This window comes from Ambystoma mexicanum, chromosome 10 (assembly GCF_040938575.1).
Source record: "Ambystoma mexicanum isolate Mex_15411 chromosome 10, UKY_AmexF1_1, whole genome shotgun sequence".
Lineage (NCBI taxonomy): Eukaryota > Metazoa > Chordata > Amphibia > Caudata > Ambystomatidae > Ambystoma > Ambystoma mexicanum.
In genome coordinates, this window is record NC_090932.1 from 620,636,696 (window position 1) to 620,655,989 (window position 19,294).

At 43.6% G+C, this 19,294-nt stretch overlaps 1 protein-coding gene across 8 annotated transcripts in view; it reads left to right on the forward strand.

Moving 5' to 3' along the window:
• MFF (mitochondrial fission factor) overlaps nucleotides 1-19,294 on the forward strand; it is a 532,802-nt gene that overhangs the window by 289,329 nt on the left and 224,179 nt on the right. For 3 of the 8 annotated variants that reach the window (XM_069618195.1, XM_069618196.1, XM_069618197.1), the window contains exon 6: nucleotides 11,066-11,224. The exons of the other annotated variants lie outside the window; for them this stretch is intronic. In XM_069618195.1, the coding sequence (XP_069474296.1) occupies nucleotides 11,066-11,224 (159 nt within the window). The remainder of the gene's footprint in view (nucleotides 1-11,065; nucleotides 11,225-19,294) is intronic. 8 annotated transcript variants of the gene reach the window in all.

The following is a 19,294-nucleotide window of genomic DNA, read 5'->3' on the forward strand; positions in this document are numbered from 1 at the left end:
TAATCATACAATTGAAATTTTAAGCCATAAATACAAAGAGAGCAGAGCCTGCCTTACCAGACGAAAAATGCTGTCACTGGAAGCCGTGTTCCCACGAGCATGCGTGCGAGTGTTAGTTTCAGTATTTAAATGTTCCCATGGTGACCATACAGCGTTGTGTCGAGGCACGTACGCCTTGGGTCCACCCCCATGTAAACACGGTGGGCAGGACTATCACCATGGAGAAACACTATGCATGGATTGCTCGTTGTTGAGCGGCTAAGGCTCGACAAAATGTAATTCAAAGCAGACGCATTGAAATGCAGCTGCTGCTTGAGAAACTTTGGTTTGAAGCAGGCACGCTGGTAAAGAAACCATGATGAGAAAACTGAGTAACGGCAGAGCTGATGTAGAGTTTTGTGTGTTAAAACCTCTTTAGATATACTGAAGACTACATGGAGATAAACACACATTTTAAATTGCACGTGTTAAAGCAAAATTTGTCATTGGTGACTCTGATCTGTGTCTCTTCCAAAATAACATAACGATACAATATACACAGGACACTGGAGGTACAAAGCCGAACAGGGACTCCCCTGGTGCGTAATGAAACGCCTTCATGGGGCGTGTCACAATGGTTAATGCCTCTATCTTCAAGTAATTAACTATGCTAATTCGTAACAATCTTATATCCACAAGTAATGTTCAAATGTCATTTGAAAACTCAAAAATTGATTAAAAAAACACTGCCCTATGTGGCATTATAGATCATACCCTTGATACCATGGGAAAGTGACTATAAATCATCACAAGTAGCAAATAGTTTGTAGTTTAACATCATGAGTAGCAAACCCTAGATGTACATAAAAAGTGGATGTTAATAATTACAAGTAGCAAATGTAATTTATTTCTTCATTGATGCACTTTGGTGCCAAGGTGCCCAAACGGTCAATCCAAAACGTTTCGCGTTGATCAAGTCTTTTTTGTAGGTTTTCATGTTTGTTATACCTCTGAACCACTTCCAAAATCACAAATTTGATCTGTGCCACACTGTGATGTTTCTCGCACCAATGTCTTGCTACCGCTGAGGTGGCTGACCGGTTTTTGATGCAAGATCGATGTTCATTCCATCTAGTTTTGGCAGTGGGTTGTGTTTGTCCAACATAGAAAAGTCCACATGGACATTTGATCCCATATATAATGTTTTGGGTGTCACATGTAGCATAATCCTTAAGTTTCATTTTCTCTCCAGAGTGGGGATGGTTGATAGTGGAACCCTTCATGATGTAGTTGCAGTTACTGCAATTGAGGCACAGGAATGTGCCAATGCGGTCTGTGATTTTCTTCTTACCAGCTAGTCTAGTTTTCACTAACTTATCCTTTAAATATTGACTGCGTTGATAAGCAAAAGTTGGAAGTTCTTTGAATAAGTGTTCTATTCTTTGATCACATGTTATTGTATTCCAATTCTTTTTGATTATTGTTTTAATTCGACTGCTTTGTCTTGAATACTTGGATACAAAGACCAATGGTGGTGTGGATTCTCTTTTGGTCTGAGGTTTCAATAGTTCTTTTCTGTCTTTTGTAGCTGTGCGTAGAGTTGCTTCTTCTATTTCAGCCTGAGAATACCCTCTCTCCACGAATTTGTCTCCCATGTCTTTCACTGCTTTTTCATAATCAGAAGGGTCACTGACTATCCTTTTCACCCTTAGCATTTGGCTATAAGGAAGATTTTTGATTAAACTAGGTTGATGGAAACTGAGTCTCTGTAGTTTGTTATTGCGGTCGGTACTTTTTCTGAATATTGTGGTTTTGTACTCCTGATTCATGATCCTTATTTCAACATCCAAGAAATGTATGATTTCTTTCGAGTGTTCATGTGTACATTATATCCTTGGATCTATACTGTTCAGGTAGTTGAAAAATGCTAGCAATTTAGTTTCAGTATTGGTCCAGATACCAAAAATGTCATTTGGTCACCATGGGAACATTTAAATACTGAAACTAACACTCGCGCGCGTGCTAATGCGAACACGGCTTCCAGTGACACAGCATTTTTCGTCTGGTAAGGCAGGCTCTGCTCTTTGTATTTATGGCTTAAAATTTCAATTGTATGATTACTGACGAGCTTCCCTGTGGGTTTTACAGGAGCCCGCACTGCAACTTGTTGCTTCTCACACAAGGTGGAGAAACGTTAGATACTTAAGGTATGAGATCTATTCCCACATTCTTTTGCTTATCAGCTAGAACTAAAGTACAAAAAGACATTGACAACGAGTTTGTGGTCACTTAATGGTTTATGATTATGTAAAACATGTAACTTCTAATTGACAACAGAGTGAATGTACCGCCCTGATGAAGGTTTTTGTAACCGAAATGCATTGGCATCTGTACATGCAATCTAAACTAATTTTGGCACAGCCTCAGTGAATATGACCCTACAACAATATTCCTATAAAAAAGCTTTGCAAAAGGGATGTGAATAAAATTTTCCTGGAACTAATTACCGTTGATGGTGACAATTGATTGCAAATACTTTAACAAAAGGTCACGCACAGGATTTCTAAAAGTGCAGCCCTCCTTAGGGCCAACTGAGAGCACCAGTTTTTTGATAGAGTAGTTTAACTCTATCTTTTTGCTCATTACGATTTGGTCCTTATGCTATAGGACCTCCTCATAACTGGTAGCCCCAGGCTAAAGTTTGTTTATATTTTATATGAAACAATACATATTTTTTGGATATATGAATAACATTGTAGTGCCCGCCCCTCATACTTCATTTTGGGACATCCTAGGGAATGTGCCACACCTATCGTCGGCGCAGTCGTCTACGGTGCGAACCATCAAATCTGCTGTCTAGCTTCTTCCCCCGAAGCACGAGGAGATGGAGCTCCTTCATCGAGGTGCACTGCTGGAGCAGTGCCCCTGACCCGACCGGATCGCAAATATATCCATGAGGTGAGCCTGGGGCCTGACTACCTCATTTCGCCTGTCGAAGCCTGAGCAACATCCTCCACGTTGAGCCGGCTGGCTTTGTTTCACTTATTGACCCAAATGTCAATCTCTGCATGCACCCCTTCGTGCATATTTACTTTATTCACCCCGATGCTCACGAGGTTCGTCCATTCCAAGATGGCCGACCTCTAGGTGCCTCTGCTTCCTGGACACCCCGTCCTCACTGATTGGCTGCTCATCAGCCTATCTCTGCCTCCGGTCCACCGGCAGGCGCAAGCCGGCATCCGCACTAAGGCGGAGAACGAAGACTCCTGTCACGAGCCTAGCAGAGCCCAGGGGCAGCCACTATGCCCGTCTTCCACCTGTGTGGAAACCGCACCACAGCTCCAGTCGCCCAGCTAGAAATCCTGGTAAGATTCAAACTCTCCTGCCATCGAGTCTTAAGGGCTAACACTCCCACTATACTGTCCACAGTACAAGCTCGCATATCCCTGTACCTTGCTTTTGAACAATATTTGACTCACGCTGTGACTGAATACAAACAGCATACTGCTCTCCTGCAATACAGTTGATACTGTATGCCTCTAAATGTTTACTGTAAACTAAATGTATGATGATTGACCACTGTACCCTGCACCCTAGGTTGCGACCATTACTGTATGCCCTTGTTAATTCTGCATTGTTTACATGAATGCAGATTTAATTTGTATTGTAATGCACCGATGTCTTCAACGACAGGGTAGCATGATATCTGTGACATCAAATAACTGCTTTCTCGCTGCAGCAGACGCTGCGTTGTACTTCCCCCCCCCCTATTACCAACTACAATATTGGAAGCTTTTGTTGTTTTGCGCCCCATCACCTATCTGTGACCAAGCACGAGTAGCAGCTTAAGCTAGAGTACTTCGCGTTTCACAGAGCAGCGCCATTGCCACAAACTAGTGAACACACTAGCCACCCCAACTAGTGAGCAATACTTACCCTTGTACTTTTCCGCTCCCGTTGCCCGCTGCACAACTTTGAAGCAGCCTCTCCTGAGCCCCCGCGCACTCACGGAATCAGCCCAACAGCAGCCCTATGCGCTCTTCAGCCTAACAGCAGACTGCCCCAACACCCTCTTGCACACCAGAACACATGTCCCAATGCAATATCACAACCCCCAAGTCACTGGCGCACACATGCCCCAGATGAATGAGCCCTCCATGAATAGGACTAAAATCACAGAGGATTCACGCACACCCATTCACTCCTCTCGATACTCAGCTACTTCCTCCTACTCCATAGCACCACTACTCACCAAACTATGCCAACTTGCACCCAAAACACCAGTCCCAACACCACCACCCCAGACCAACCAGCAGCGTCGCCACCTAAGAATACAGCCTGCTCTAAAGGTGCCTTTATCTACCAGAAGAATGGTCTGGCCCGGCTCAACTGCAACAGACCTCACCCACTGCCCTGCCCCACACCATTCCTTCCTAACACCCCTTCCTTCCTACCCACACCAACTCCTAACACCCAAATACTACCATTAGTGGATAGAACACGCACTATACGCCTATCCTCCAGAACCATACGCAAGCCAACCACAACCAGACCCCTTTCAGCATCCACAAGAAATGGACTTTCAGCACGCACCCACCAACATCACCCATCCTCAAAATCCAGCAGACCCTCCCCATAACCCAGTCTTACACTTCACCCACACCACACATGATCAAGAAGAACCCCATAATCAAGGTCCAGCAACCCGACATCACCAATGAGACTCAACAAATCGCTTCCAATATCACAGCAACCCACCCCCAGACTCACTTGACCATGCCTTTGAGACCGCCCAAAACCAGAGAAGCACTATCAGGAGCTTTACTCAATGTAAGATCCCTTGGAGTCCACGCAATCGACATACATGACTATATACTAGAACTTAAACTTGACTTTTTAGTCCTCAATGAAACCTGGCACACTGCCTCAGGCCCACAGATAACATTAGCGGTCCCTGCTGAGTACACCCTCCTCAGAGCTGATCGCTCAGATGCTATTGGCGGAGGAGTGGCCATAATCCACAAAACCCTATTACAGTTTAGGGAGTGAAAAATGGAATCACTTATCGGATATGAAACTCTCGCTCTGAAATTAGCCACCATCCCTAAGACAACAACCATCAATTTCCTAATAGAGTACAGATCACCAAATGCCCCCAATAATACGGACATAGACCTACCCTTACTAGTCACACCCTCGCTCAAACCCAATACAAAGTATATACTCCTAGGAGACCTTAATTTAGGATTCAATGACCCACAAGACAGCAGACCAACAGCCTGCCACAAGGCATTCTGTGAAATGCAATTCACTCAAATAGTGAACTCCCCCACCCATTCCAAAGGAAGAATTCTTGACTGGATACTTACCCTGAACACCAAAGTGACCATAGCAGACATCCTTAAGATGCAATGGACCGACCACTATCTAATCCATTTTAGCATAAACCTAAACTCGGACTCTATAACAACTCCTAGTGTAGTACCTATTCTGGTCAGAAATGCCCATAAACTTACCCCTGAAAACCTAACCCATTACTCAACAAGCTGCTCAACTCTAAACCCTCAGACTACTCTAATGCTGAAAACATCTCAGACCACTACTACAAATGCTTAAAAACTTCAATAGACGAAGTAGCCCCACTCAAAACTAAAATGCCCAAACCCAAACGCAGCTCCCCACTGTTCAATGACAAACTAATTGAACTTAGAATGGAAAGAAGAGCTCTAGAACACCTAATCAGAAAAAAACATTCCCCCGAACTCCAAATAAAACTACAAAAATTCTCCAAAGCCTACAAACTCAATGTACTCTCCCACAAAGCCGACCCACTTAATCAACTTGCCAACGCAGCCTCAAATACTAAAGAATTATTCACAATTATTAAAGAACTTGAATCCCCTATCCAAACCATCAGCCCAATTACCATCAGCAAAGCATGGTGTGCCACCATACGGGGTGCTCTATCTGCTAAAGTGAACACACTCCAAAGTAAAATAGCCTCACAAAAAAACCTCCTTAAACTTACCAATACTCCATCCCATCCCCCAATCGCCACCACAAGACCGGACGTACTTGATTTCCACTTTCAACAAGTCACAAATGATCAAGTCCTTAAAACCATAGCCTCCCTTAAGCCATCCAACTGTAAAGGTGACAACTTTCCAGCTAAAGTAGTCAGACTGCGCCAATTTTATCACCCACCATCACCAACTTTGTGAACGAATCATTCAAATCCAGCGAAATACCAGCTTCCATCAAAGCAGCATGGGTTACACCCCTACTTAAACCTACACTAGACCCAACCAACCCGACGAACTATAGGCCCATAACGGTACCATTCCTCCTTAAAATCATTGACAAAATAGCCACTCCCAAGTGCAAACCCACTTAGAACAGAACCACCTGCTAGGGGACAGACAATCTGGATTCAGGCCCAGCCACAGCATGAAGACCGCCCTCCTGGACCTAAAAAAAACGAGAGGGACTCCATTAGACACTCTGGCAAACTGGGCATCCTATTACTATTCGATCTCTCTGCAGCGTTTGATTTAGTTGACCACGACAAATTATGCCGTACCCTATCCACCAACTTACACTTCTCCAAGAAAGCCACTAATTGGATAAAATCCTTTCTCTCAGACTGTACCTCAAGAGTTGCCCTAGGAGAAGAAGCGGACGATCCCATCCCTGTAGCTCTGGGAGTACCACAAGGATCCTGCCTCTCCCCAACGCTATACAATGCATACACAAAGTTCCTCTTCGCTGCACTAGATGCCATGGGAATAATTTATACAAACTTTGCTGACGATACGCTAATACTTATCCCCATCTCAGGCAACCTTGAACAGGACACAGTTTGTATCAACAAAATGTATTCCCTTATCCAAAACTGGATGGCGAACAATAGTCTCTGCCTTAACGTAGAAAATGAGATCCTTATAGTCTGCTCCCCAGCCAGACACTGCAAACTCCCCCTGACTACACCTCCATCCTAATAGATGGCACCCCAATCACTATATCACAAAGTTAAAACCTTAGGAGCACCTAGACTCCAATCTCACTATGAAAAATCATATTGGCACAGCCAAACTAATTGCGCTAAGCAGACGCCTCCTCTCCACTGAAAATTGCCTGACACTCGCTAGAGCCCTTATCCTCACAAAACTAGAATATTGCAATATCCTACTGCTAGGCGCTTAAAAAAAAAACGAACCAAACTACAACTTCTGCAAAATAATACCTAATGCTGCTGTAAGGCTTTAACAGAAGAGAACACATCTCCCAGCATAGAAGAGATGCCCATTGGCTACCAGTACACGCGAGAATCATCCACAAAACACTCACCATCAAACACAAATGTATCTCCAACACAGCGCCAATCTACCTCAATCATAGAATTTCCTGCAAAAACACAACTAGAACACTCAGATCCAGCGACAACACACACCTCCACATACCACGTTTAACCACCGCCAGAGCAGGCAATACCAGATTCCCCATAGTAGCTCCGCGCATCTGGCACTCGCTCCCCAACCACCTCACCAACGAGACCTCCTTCCAGAAGTTCAAGAAACAACTAAAAACCTGGCTATTCATCAAATACTAGCCACTAAGCTAACGCCAACAGTTTGACTGTATTATGTAATATAACCTCCCTGTCTGTAATCTAAGATTAAGATGTATGAATAAGATGAAAAATAACCATGTTTGTTTGTAACCAAATATAGATTACCAAGCAACCCAAGATGTATGTATAAGATGCTTGTACGCTGTGATACCTAAGGGTTTGGGCGTGTAACTAAATGCAATAAATAAAAAATAAATAACTAAATCGCTGCTGGACATGATGTCCTCCTGCATCAACCTAATCAACCTTTGCAGACTACAGATGAGGCCTCTCCTGGAGTTTCTGGATGTGAGGTGGCTGCAAGTCCCAGGATCCTGAACTGACAAGATCGCGGTGCAACATGCGATACACTGATGGGGCGTGCGCACTCATCTCGCGTAAGGGGCTCCATTAAAAATCCCTCCTTCGCGGGAGACGATCACCGTGGAAGCTTCTCTGAAAGGTTGGGGCCCTCAAGTCCTTCCTGCTGTCGCTGAGGGGCAATGTGGTGAGGATCTTGAGACAACACCACCACCATGTTCTATATCCGAAAGCAGGGCGGGGCGCTCTCTCCACAGAGGACAGGGATCTGTCACACTGGGCAATTTGTCAGGACATGTTTCTCGTCCCTTTTCACCTGGTGGGCACCAAGAACACCATCGCAGACTCGCTCAGCAGGGAGCTACGTTCTTGCCATGAGTGGGAACTTTGCCAGGACAAAGTGGATCTTCTATTCCACAAATGGGGTCGACCCCCAGGTCGTCGCTGTCGCAAAGAGGTCGAACTCCATGTGTCAGAGCTTTGCCAGCAGGTTCCCGCAGCAGAGGAGCTTGGGGGATGCTTTCTCATTCCCGTGGGAGGGACCTTACCTCTACGCTTTTCCTCCGTTCCATCTCCTGCTACGACTGATCAACAGACTCAGACAGGGTCACTGCAGGATGATATTCGTCGCTTCGGCATGGCCGTGACAAATCTGGTATCCAGAACTGCTACATCTGTCCGCAGCCCCGTCCATCAGGCTGCTACTAATTTCTGATCTTCTCGCCATAGAGGGGGGCGCGATCCTTCACCACGACCCAGAGTCGCTAAAGCTCAGGGCCTGGCTCCTGCAGCCCTAGAATTAGGACATTATTCTTTACCAGTGGAATGTAAGGACAGCATGGCCAAGGCCAGAGCCCCTTCAACGTTGACGTGCTTTGGCCATAAGTGGAAGCGTTTCTCTGTGTGGTGCCGGGCTTAGAAGATTACTCCTACGTGTTGCAGCACCACAGCTCTGCCATACCTGCTTTACTTGGCAAAGGCTGGACTGGCTCACACCTGTATCAAGGTACACCTGGCTGCCATATCATGTTACATCAGGATGCCGGGTAGGCCTTCCCTGTGGTCACTCGGGCTCATCAAGGAGTTCCTCAAGGGCCTCTCCAGGACATTTCTGCCGGTGAAGGCGCCTTCCCTAGCTTGGGAACTTAATGTGTTCTTAACTAAGCTCATGGGGGCGCCCTTTCAGCCGGTCCATCAAGCCTCACTTAAGTTTCTCTCCTGGAAGACGGCGTTCCTCGTGGCGATCACCTCGGCTAGGTGGGTCAGGGAGATCCAGGCGCAGTCCTGCAGACAGCCATACTTATCCTTCCATGCTGCGAGGCTGGTACTGCATGCTCACTGACCTTTATGCCTAAGGTGCCGTCAGAGTTCAACCTCAACAATCCTTTGGTGGTGTTGTCTTCTTCCCGAATCCGTCATCGCCAGCGGAGAGGGCGTTGCATTCGCTGGACGTTGCTCTTGCCTTGTGTGGCACACAGTGTTCGGAAGTCTTCTCAATTGTTTGTCAGTTTCGGACCTGTGACTCATGGGAAGGCCTTGTTGAAGGCTTCCATCTCCAGGTGGCTCTCCGGCTGCATCATGAACAGTAATCCGCTGGCTAACAGACCTCTTCCAGGCCGGCCGAAAGCCCATTCCACCAGAGCCATTGCAGCAATTACAGCATTTATCTCTGGTGTGCCCCTGCTTGACATCTGCAGAGCTGCTACGTGGAGGTCCACGCACACCTTAATGAGGTTCTACTGCGTCGGCAGGGATTCCAGGGAGTAATCCTGGGTCGGCCAAGTGGTGCTTCGCAGCCTGTTCACTTGAGGCAAGTCTGTTCCAGGGGTGAGTGTTTTACTTCATTTGAGCCTTGCTACCTCCTGTGTTTGTGTACATGTACTGCTGTGTGCTCTTTATTCATGAGCATGTCAATCCATGCCAGACCCCATGCTGAAGAAGGTTTAAGTTAATTACCTGTAGCTCTTGTTCTCCAGCATGGGTCTGCCATGGATTCACATGCGAACACTCACTCCTTCCCCGCGGTGGCTCTTCTTAGTTCATACTGCCACTTTACCTGCTTAACAAATATGAAGATGCCCACCAGGGGTGGAGCTTAGGGAGAGAACTGTCATTGGATGGGGGCTTTATGACCTAGAGGACAGTGATACGTTTAGAGGAGAAATACATTTTTCAAGCTAAAGCAAACAGTTTTTTCTTTTATCGAGGATTCCCAGCCTGACAACAGGGAATATTCATGAGTATGTGAATCCATGTCAGACCCACGCTGGAGAAGGAGTTACAGTTAAGTAACTTAAACCTTAAAGAGTGGTGGCTGGGTTGAGGTGGTGTTGGTGGTAGATGTGTGTTGTGAATGGCTGACTGGATGCGTTGTGAAATATATGTATTCATTCCTTTTGTCCCTCGGCCCTTAATGTGCGTGCATTCAGTGTTGGGTGTGCTGTTTGTTGATTGTTTTTGGTTGCCAATATATACTTTATTTTGTATTTTGTATATTGTATCGAGTACATACCAATTTAGATCAGAAGAAAGATAAGAGTCTCTCAAACTTGAGAAAAATAGCCATAATCTATTCAAAATAACACGTGCACACACTCAAGTAAAAATGTATAACCATATATCGGCCAGGATGATCTTTGATTGGCGTACTGCAGCTTAGTATTTTGTGTGCGAAGCATGTGGTTTACAAAGAGAAAATGTGACATATCTAAGCTCTTTGGCTCAGGAATATCATCAATTTGGCGAATGAAGGAGGGTAATGGATTCCTAATTGTATAAGCGTGTGTGTGTGTGTGCGCGCGATTCCTGATCATGCATATTGAAATACAGTATCTATTCATTTTGCCCCTGCCCTGTTTATCCTCTGCACATTGTAACCAAAATGTAATTGTGGTAATGCATAAGGAAAGTATATACTTGTATACGTGTCTTTTGTGTCATTTTTTTTATTTTCCTTCTCACAAAATAATTCATTGGGCAGATCATACCAAATTCACCGACTCCTAATGTTCCATAAAGTATATATTTGGGTTTAGATGTCATCATACCGTGCCTTTTTTAGTTTTCAGTTATGTTGACAAATCATATTAATGTAGGCCATTTCTATTTAAATCTGACTGCCCTGTTTCTCTCCATGTGGTATGCTTACATAAACAGTGTGACACCATCACCACAACAGGGTCGTGTCTGTCCTCCCCCTTTTCAACCAGAAGAAGGAGCTAACTTTTACTCTGCTCGTGGCATTTTGTCGCTTCTCCAGTCGTCCACACGTAGGGCATATCAGCAGGTCTTGGATGTGCTCGATGAAAATCACAGGTGACTGGCCATCCGTGGGTCTAGCTGCTTTCCTCATGATATTTAATTTGCTTTTTTATTTTTTCATATTTCTTGCTGAAAATATTTGCTATTGTTTGTGCATTTAAAAAAAAATTGTCCAAAATTCACATTTTGCAGCACATCCATTTCCTTGAATGCAGCGGTTTCCTCTGTAAAAATTTGCGATAGGCTGAACATTTATATCTATTTATTTAATAAATTACTTAAAATGCAAAGGCTAAGGCATAGCAGCATGAATTCTGACAGAATGCTTTTGTGTTTTCGTAGCATGTATTTTTCACACATTTGAATTTGTGATTTTTACATGTACACAAATATATTTTTCACGCAAAGTTCCATATCTTGCGCCAAAATCAGATTACAGCTGAGCATTAGTGGGCAAAGATGAAAACCTATTCAATATGCTTCTATGTAGAAATGTTGATGGCAAGTGCACAGTGTTTTGGAATGTAGTAAAGCGTCTATTACAATAGTTGGCAAGCCAGTGTGTTTCCCGCATCTAATCACTAGTCGTTACTTTACACAATTCAGTTGAGAACATATTTATGAAATTGCCCTATGGTTTACTTTTACTCAAAACTAAATCATATGTAAAGGAATACAGAATTTTTAAGGAAGAAAACCATATGCATATATATTTGTTTTTATATATCTGTAGGAATTTTGTATTTAGATTAACTTTATCTCTAATCCATGTCAATGAGTACAACATTTTGCGGCATCGGGTCATAAATGGGAATAGATTGAGGAATAACTATAATCTGTAATCGTCATTAATAGCCTGCTCCAAAATGGCAGCATTAAGGATAGCAGATTGCCCCATCCTTAAATTAGCCAGCATTAAATGTCAGAGTATGCCATGTTATATGGTGTATAACTGAAATACAAAACATAGTGATATTAAGATGGCTTTACATAATTTTGTCGAATGAATTTTCCTAGCATTACATTTAAATTCCAAACAACAATTTCCATGTTCTACATTTATCCTAGGCCAATTGATTATAATATTGAAGAATTTGAAAATACAATATAGAAGTTAGGTGTTAATAAGAAGGTTTGCCAAAATATCAGTTCAGAAATTTGAAAACCCGCAAATAACCTTGATTCTTATAATATTTGAAACATGTTGAGATTATCTAATGTACCTATTAGTCATCAGAGTTTTCAGGGAGTTTTTGAGACAAATGTATAGAACTAGATTTGGAATAGCTGCATAACACACATTTTGTAATATTGATTATAATCACATTTGCAGTAATTCCATATGGATTATTTTGTATACATCTTTTTCACTAGAAATGGTCATTATTGAATCCAGTTGTATTTAGATTTGGCAATTGTTCGAACTGTAATTGTCAGTTAATTTCATATTTTGAAGCACATTAAAATCTACTTATTGTAGCAAAGTCTACGGGTTTGAAGGCTCTGCATCATATGAACTGCTAATGTTACAAAACAGAAAATCTGCTACAGTTAAGATGTTAAGTGAAAATGTGAATTTTGGATAAGGTTCACTTGCATGTTTGTAAAACAATGTATTTTTAACATTAGTAGTACCCATGCATTCTTTTTTCTGCTTGCATTCATTGTAACAGTGCTTGTAATCAAAGAATGTTAATGGCATGCACTCGATTTTAAGGATTTATATATGTTCAGTAGTGGGGTTTTCAGATTGATCTGCTAACTGCACTCGTTTTTGGTGTAACCAATGCTCTCCAATTGTAGATTTTCTCCACAGTTTACAAGTAGACTACCTTGCTTTGAAAAAAAACTGTATGATGTATCCACACAAGGTTCTAAAGTGTGCATTTGGTACATATATGAACTTAGTAAAAACTTAATGAAATAGATAAACTAACGTTACAATACGTAGGAATGTGCTTGTTGGGAGGCGGTGGAAATGGATATCTCAGTCACTGAAAAATCTGCACTTAAAGGGATGGCATAGTTGGAGCGCAAAACCTAAAAACCTCATATTCATGTATAGCCAGCAAAACATTAACTTGCTCCCTCACCCCCGTCCACCACATGGAAAATAAGCTGTTCAGAATAGTGTTCCAAATGTCCTTGGGCTTTGTTTTGAGTTATCTCTAAAAGTAAAAGTGAAACTCAACATATTTATTTATATAGCGCACCAAACCCGGAGGTATCTAGGCGCTTATGCTTAAGAAGTTGGTTACAGTGCTTATGGTTACATGCCAGAGTGAGCATGCAGTAGTTATATCATAAAGTGCAATGAAAACTAGTTGGTTACTGGTATTGGGTTACAGGCAGGTGCAACACATGTAGTTACATAATAAGAGTTCAGATAGGCACATTGAGGAGCCTAACCCCATGTTGCGGCACAGCTACGACACAAGGATGCAGAAAAGTCAATCTGGGAAGACAGTTGGAGGCAGAATACGGTCAGAGTCAAATAAATGGAGCAGGAGGGGCAGCTAAAAGCAGGGTACGGTAATACTCACTAAATTTACGCCAAGGCGCGTCCAGACAGCAGACAGGGGCCTTAGATGCGGGCCTTTGATCACAAGGGCCGGCTCCTGCCTCCCGGTGCTAGTGGTTGGCTGATGGTGAGATGGCCAGCCAATGGGAGCAGGCTCAGGCAGGAGCATCAGAAAGGGAAACCAACAGGACAACCATGATGTAAGGCCCTGCGGCAAATGCATCGGTAGCACAATGTTTTCAAACAAAACATTGTTTCATAGAAACAGAACCAGCCGCAATTGCATGCAGCACAGCACAAATGCCCAGACAGTGATTTACGAGGCAGAGTGCCTCGAAGTAGCGGGTGGGCCAAAGCGCCCCAGAACAGACATGTGCCTTACCAGGCCGGTAGTAGCAGGTGATGGGGGCCGGCAGTGCTCGCCGATGGAGTGCAAGCACTGAAACAGCTGATCCTCCCTCTGGTGCTCGCATGAAGAAAGAAACATAAGGAAAAATAGTAGCACTCGAACACTCATCTGTTTTTTCCTTATGTCCCATAAGAACTGTGGATCTGTGCATGCCATCTGTGATGTCATGAGAATGCCATAGCCGTGGGCAAGTTATGGTTCCTTTGTTCACTGATGAATTTGTTTTGTTGTTTTTTTCAGGTTTTGCCTTTCAACAGCAACATAACTTCACTAAAGTATTTTCATTCAATTTATTTGTTCGTACATATGTTTTTTTCATGCACAAAGGCTAGGTTCCTTCCTGCTGTGCCCAGTAGTCAACGTAGCTAAGCTGTGTCCTCAAGATGTGCCAGCTTCCTGTCCCACTATCAATCAGTTTAGGGTTTTTGTAGTGAATTTTTTCTTAAAAAGGGGCCTTTGGTAAATTGTAAGGAAATCTTGACCATCCATGTATCTTTTTACTCTGGTGGACGCAATAAAATGTTTAAACTATAAGCCGAGTGGCCCGAATGTGTGTTTTGGAAAGGTATGTGAAGTTACATCCATGGTGTAGAAAGTTAAGAGGAACCCCCTTGTTTTGCTTCCTCCCAACCCTTGTCCCCTCACCTCCCCACACGCAGAACCTTGCGGAACGTATCTAACATTTTTAAAGTATGCCATCTGTGCATTTACAATGGTTTTGAGCAATTCCATCTAAGGGAACCAAAGGTATAACCACCCCAACATTGCCTTTCTAAGTATATTTCAATGTATTCCTTACCAAAGAAATACACATTATGGTTAAAACGGAAGACTCATCTCCATATAGCTTTTGTGATTCAGAAGCAACTGAAATATTGTAATATTTCCTGCTCTTCTTCTTAGAATTACATATTTCGGAAAATGTGTTTACAACTTTGCCTTTGTGGAAGCAGATCTGTTATGGATGTATGTTTTTGAGGATGAATACACCTCTAACCTTGGCTGCACTGCTATTTTTAAAGCATTTAAAATTCATCAAGCAATGAGAAATTGGGGCTCCTTAACGATTGTAAGAGATTATTTCCTATGTACATATGATCAATTTTTACCTACATGCATCTTTTTACATTAAAAAAATTCTGCATTTTTTTTTAAAGGTTAAAATAAAAAATAATTGCCTTTTTTAATGGCCCTATGCTATTCTAAGTTACAAGAGACACAACAATTGCAGGGCCCCACCCCTCACATTCCACCCCCAAATGGGCATGCCTCTGTCCTCCCGAGGGGTGAGGACATGACCTGGGGCTACTATATGCCTATTTCAAATGTTTTCTCAGCAAACTATCTGAAGCCAAGATGGTGGTTGGGTAGACCTTGTTCAGCCTGTTTTGAGACAACCACATTTCTGGTATCTCAGTTAGTTCCCTGGTATCCCCCACAGACCGAAATATCTTGCACTCCATTTTGTCCATGTTGACACACCTTTTTAGAATTGTTCGCTTATCATACAGATATATCACAGTGGATGCAGTAATCTAGCAAGCACTGTTTACAGATGGATAACATGTATACAAGGCTATTACATTTTTTGAGATGCTAATAATGGTGGTGCTGTTTGTGGAAACTGCACAAAGCTCTCCAAAATAAATAAATATTGCTTTTCAATGCCATTTACAGGTGTCCACTTTTGCACAGAATAGCAACACGATTAATATTTTTGACTGTGCACATTAGGTCTGCTCACCTAAAATTGCATTTCTTAGCGAGATGCAGGCGTCCACTTTAGCACCAACAGCAACTTTTCATACCAGCTACAAAGAGAGAGCATTGTCCGGCATCTTCTGTGGGAAATCTCTCATTTTGGGAACTTTATGTCGGGAATGATGAGCATTAATTTATCAATATATTCACTGTAACCTTAGAGAGAGACTTGCTTTTGCATTAAGACAAAATGTATTGTTAACAATAGGCTCAAAAGATGTATTTCGCGAAATACCGAAAATTAAATTGCATGGGGGAGTAGATGGTAACATTTTGATATGATTCTTATATATTGATAACATTAATATGGTGCGCGCAACATGAATTTCTTTTCTATTGGGATACAATCGATCTAACCCAACATTCCCCTTTCGTTAATTAACTAATGCATTTCCTAGGCCCAAATCTGAACCCCCGCCCCCATTAATTCTTAATTTACAGTTGGAGTACCCACATGGCATGAAATGGCAATGGCACTAGCCTTGGATGGGTTGGCAGAACTTCTACAAGCAGTTCTTGGCATGTTTAAAGCAACCGGGTCTAGAAAAAACTTGACACAAGCAAAAAATACAAAGGTTGGCATCAGAATCTTCATTGCTAGGATCATCCTTGATGGAATTCACGCAAACCAAGACTCAATCCATGAATCTGATTTAATGTGAACCTCCCTCTACATGGCCTGTTTCAGTTTATGCAATGTGGTAATAGTCTGTGCAAGTGTCTCATTCTCCCCATCGTAACCAGGTGTGAAGGTGCAACACAAACTACCAATTTTGCTACAAAACCTGCCCTTCATGGACCTGAAGAGGTTGAGGACGTAGTGCTCTGTAATGCTATAAGCCTTAAAGCATGTGTTCCTCCTTTGGCACTAAATGCAATTTGTGTCTGGTGATCTGGAGCCATTTTCCTTTTGCTATGGCTTGAACACTCTGGGCCAACACCATCTCAGCCTCGCTTACAATGTCTGTACTGCTCAGGAATCCTGTTAACTGCTTCTGTAGATGCCGCTGAAACATAATTTGTGCGTTTGACCATATAAGGAAGTTCTTCCTTCATAGGCTCAAAGGTTTGATGTTACTGTTCTCATCCGGAAGCTCAAAGTATTCAAGGGGCACAGAGGGCAAATTGGGCACAGATCGTTTTTGATACTGTACTTCCAAACGTCAAGTGTTTTTCCAGAGCCACGTAGCTGGGCACATGCAGTGTAGTCAAACTACATCCCCGCCAGGCTGGAGGCAATTGTTGATAGGAGTTTGTTCCACAAGTTCACAGTGTTTAACGATGCAGAAGTTCCTCCCACCAAGTCAGAAAGGTGTATTTTGGGACTGCAGTTTCCATTAGTACTCACAGCCACCATGCCCTCGCCCTTAAAACACAGAGAAACATGTAACTGATTCTTTTGTTTTTATTTTAATTTTTTAACTTTAAGTTGCACAGTAAACAATGTTGAACATTATCATAACAGTTTCACAGTAATACAGGATATAGTGTGCCGGTCACAGACATCTTGCAATGAGCACTCATAACACTTCATCTTTGCTACTGGCAGTTTTATCACTTAGGTATTGGGGGAAGCCCCCCCCCCTCCATATGTCTTTCGGTCTATTAGTGCTAGGAGTATGTTTCCTCCTGATCGTTCGCCCATACCATATCATGTATCCAGTCCTCCACTGTGGGGGGTAGGGGGGTGGGTGGGATTTCCGCCTTTTCCACCTCATCAAAATGGTGCTTTTAGCCAGAAGTAGTCCAATGTTTCCAAGTTTACGTTTCACCGTATTTATTTTGCATATACATCTCCATACACACAGTTTGATCGCACTTTACAGATTGCCCCACCATGGCGTCCAGTGCCTCACAAATCCCAGTCCAATATTCAGAGATTCTCCCGCATGACCATAACCTATGTATCAAATCCGCCTCAGTTTCCCAGCATCTAGGATATTTCCCTGTATGTGTTGTATACATTCTCCTCAACCGCGCAGGGGTGAGGTGAACTCTATTCATTATTTTAAATTGAATTAATCGAAACCTAGAATTGAAAGACACCTTTTAGTGAGATGGCATAGCCGTGCCCAATGTGCGTCGGAGAACCCGACCCCCAGGTTCTTTTCCCACTCCCCCTTAATGTCCGGCAGCTGTACCTTCCTTATTTCCAGTGCTATTTTATAGAGTCCTGAGGCAGTTTTCTTGGCTGACCCTGTGGCGGCTACATAGTTGAGGCAGGGGTGTGACTTCGACCCCTGCGGGAACCCTTCCCATGTCGCAGCCACTGTCGACCTAAGACTGAGGTATTGCAATTTCCGTAGTGGGGACTCGGCAACCTGCAGTTTAACCTCATCCCATGGTCTGAACATACCCTCATGATAAAGGTCCCAGAGTTGTGTGACACCCGCCTCCCTCCAGTGTGTAGAGAGCAGTGTCTGTTGAGGGGGTCAGGTAAGGGGCATCCCAGATTGGCATGAAGGGGCTGTAAAGTACTGTGCCACAGGGATGTTGTGTCAATTTCGCCCAGGCCTGCTGCGTAGCCAGTCTTGGGTTCAAATGATAGCCGTCCCCCCATGTCCCAGCCGCCATCCCATGTAACAATGCGGCCCCAGGCTTTCCCTATGTTTCTAATGCCATGAAAGAGGTATGTGGTGCCTCTGCAACCCAGTGCATAGCGTATTGTGCTTGTGCTGCCAGGTAGTATCCCTCGAAGTCCGGTGCAGAGAGTCCCCTCTTTTCAGATGTCTGGGTGATACGACGCCAGCTGACCAGCATGCTGCCCCTTCACACGAAGGCAGAGCAGGCGGTAAAGATTTTCTTGAAGAAGGATCTTCTTCTTCAATACCATAGCGGTATTGTACCGAAGAGGTAGAATACTTTGGGTGTTATCATTTTCACCAAAGCTATCCGGCCCATGAGCGAGATGGGGAGCTGGTGATGGGACCGTGGCCAGTGTTTCATAATTGAGGGCTCGAACTGAGCCAGCAGTCTGTGCCATTTCCACCCCCAGGTATTTAATCTGCTGAGGCGCCCAACGCAAACTGCACAGATCCCTCGAGGGAGTCATGCCATCCATCAGTGGAAACATTTCGGACTTGGTTACATTCAGCTTCAGGCCAGAGTACCTTCCAAACTCCTGTACCGCCTCCAGTACTCTACGGAGATATTTGTTGGGATTTCTGATGAACAACAGAATATCATCAGCGTATAGAGTGATCAGTTCTACACACCCTGCCATGGGGATACCCACTATGGCATGCTGCACCCTCATAAAGTCAGCTAAGGGCTCGATTACAAGAGCAAACAACAACGGGGAAAGCGGGCAACTCTGCCTAGTCCCTCCCGCCAGCTTCAATACCTCTGACAGCGTGCCATTTGCCAGTAACCTAGCGTGTATAGGAGTCTTAACCAGTTGATAAAATTGGGGCCAAAGCCGTAGTTATGAAGC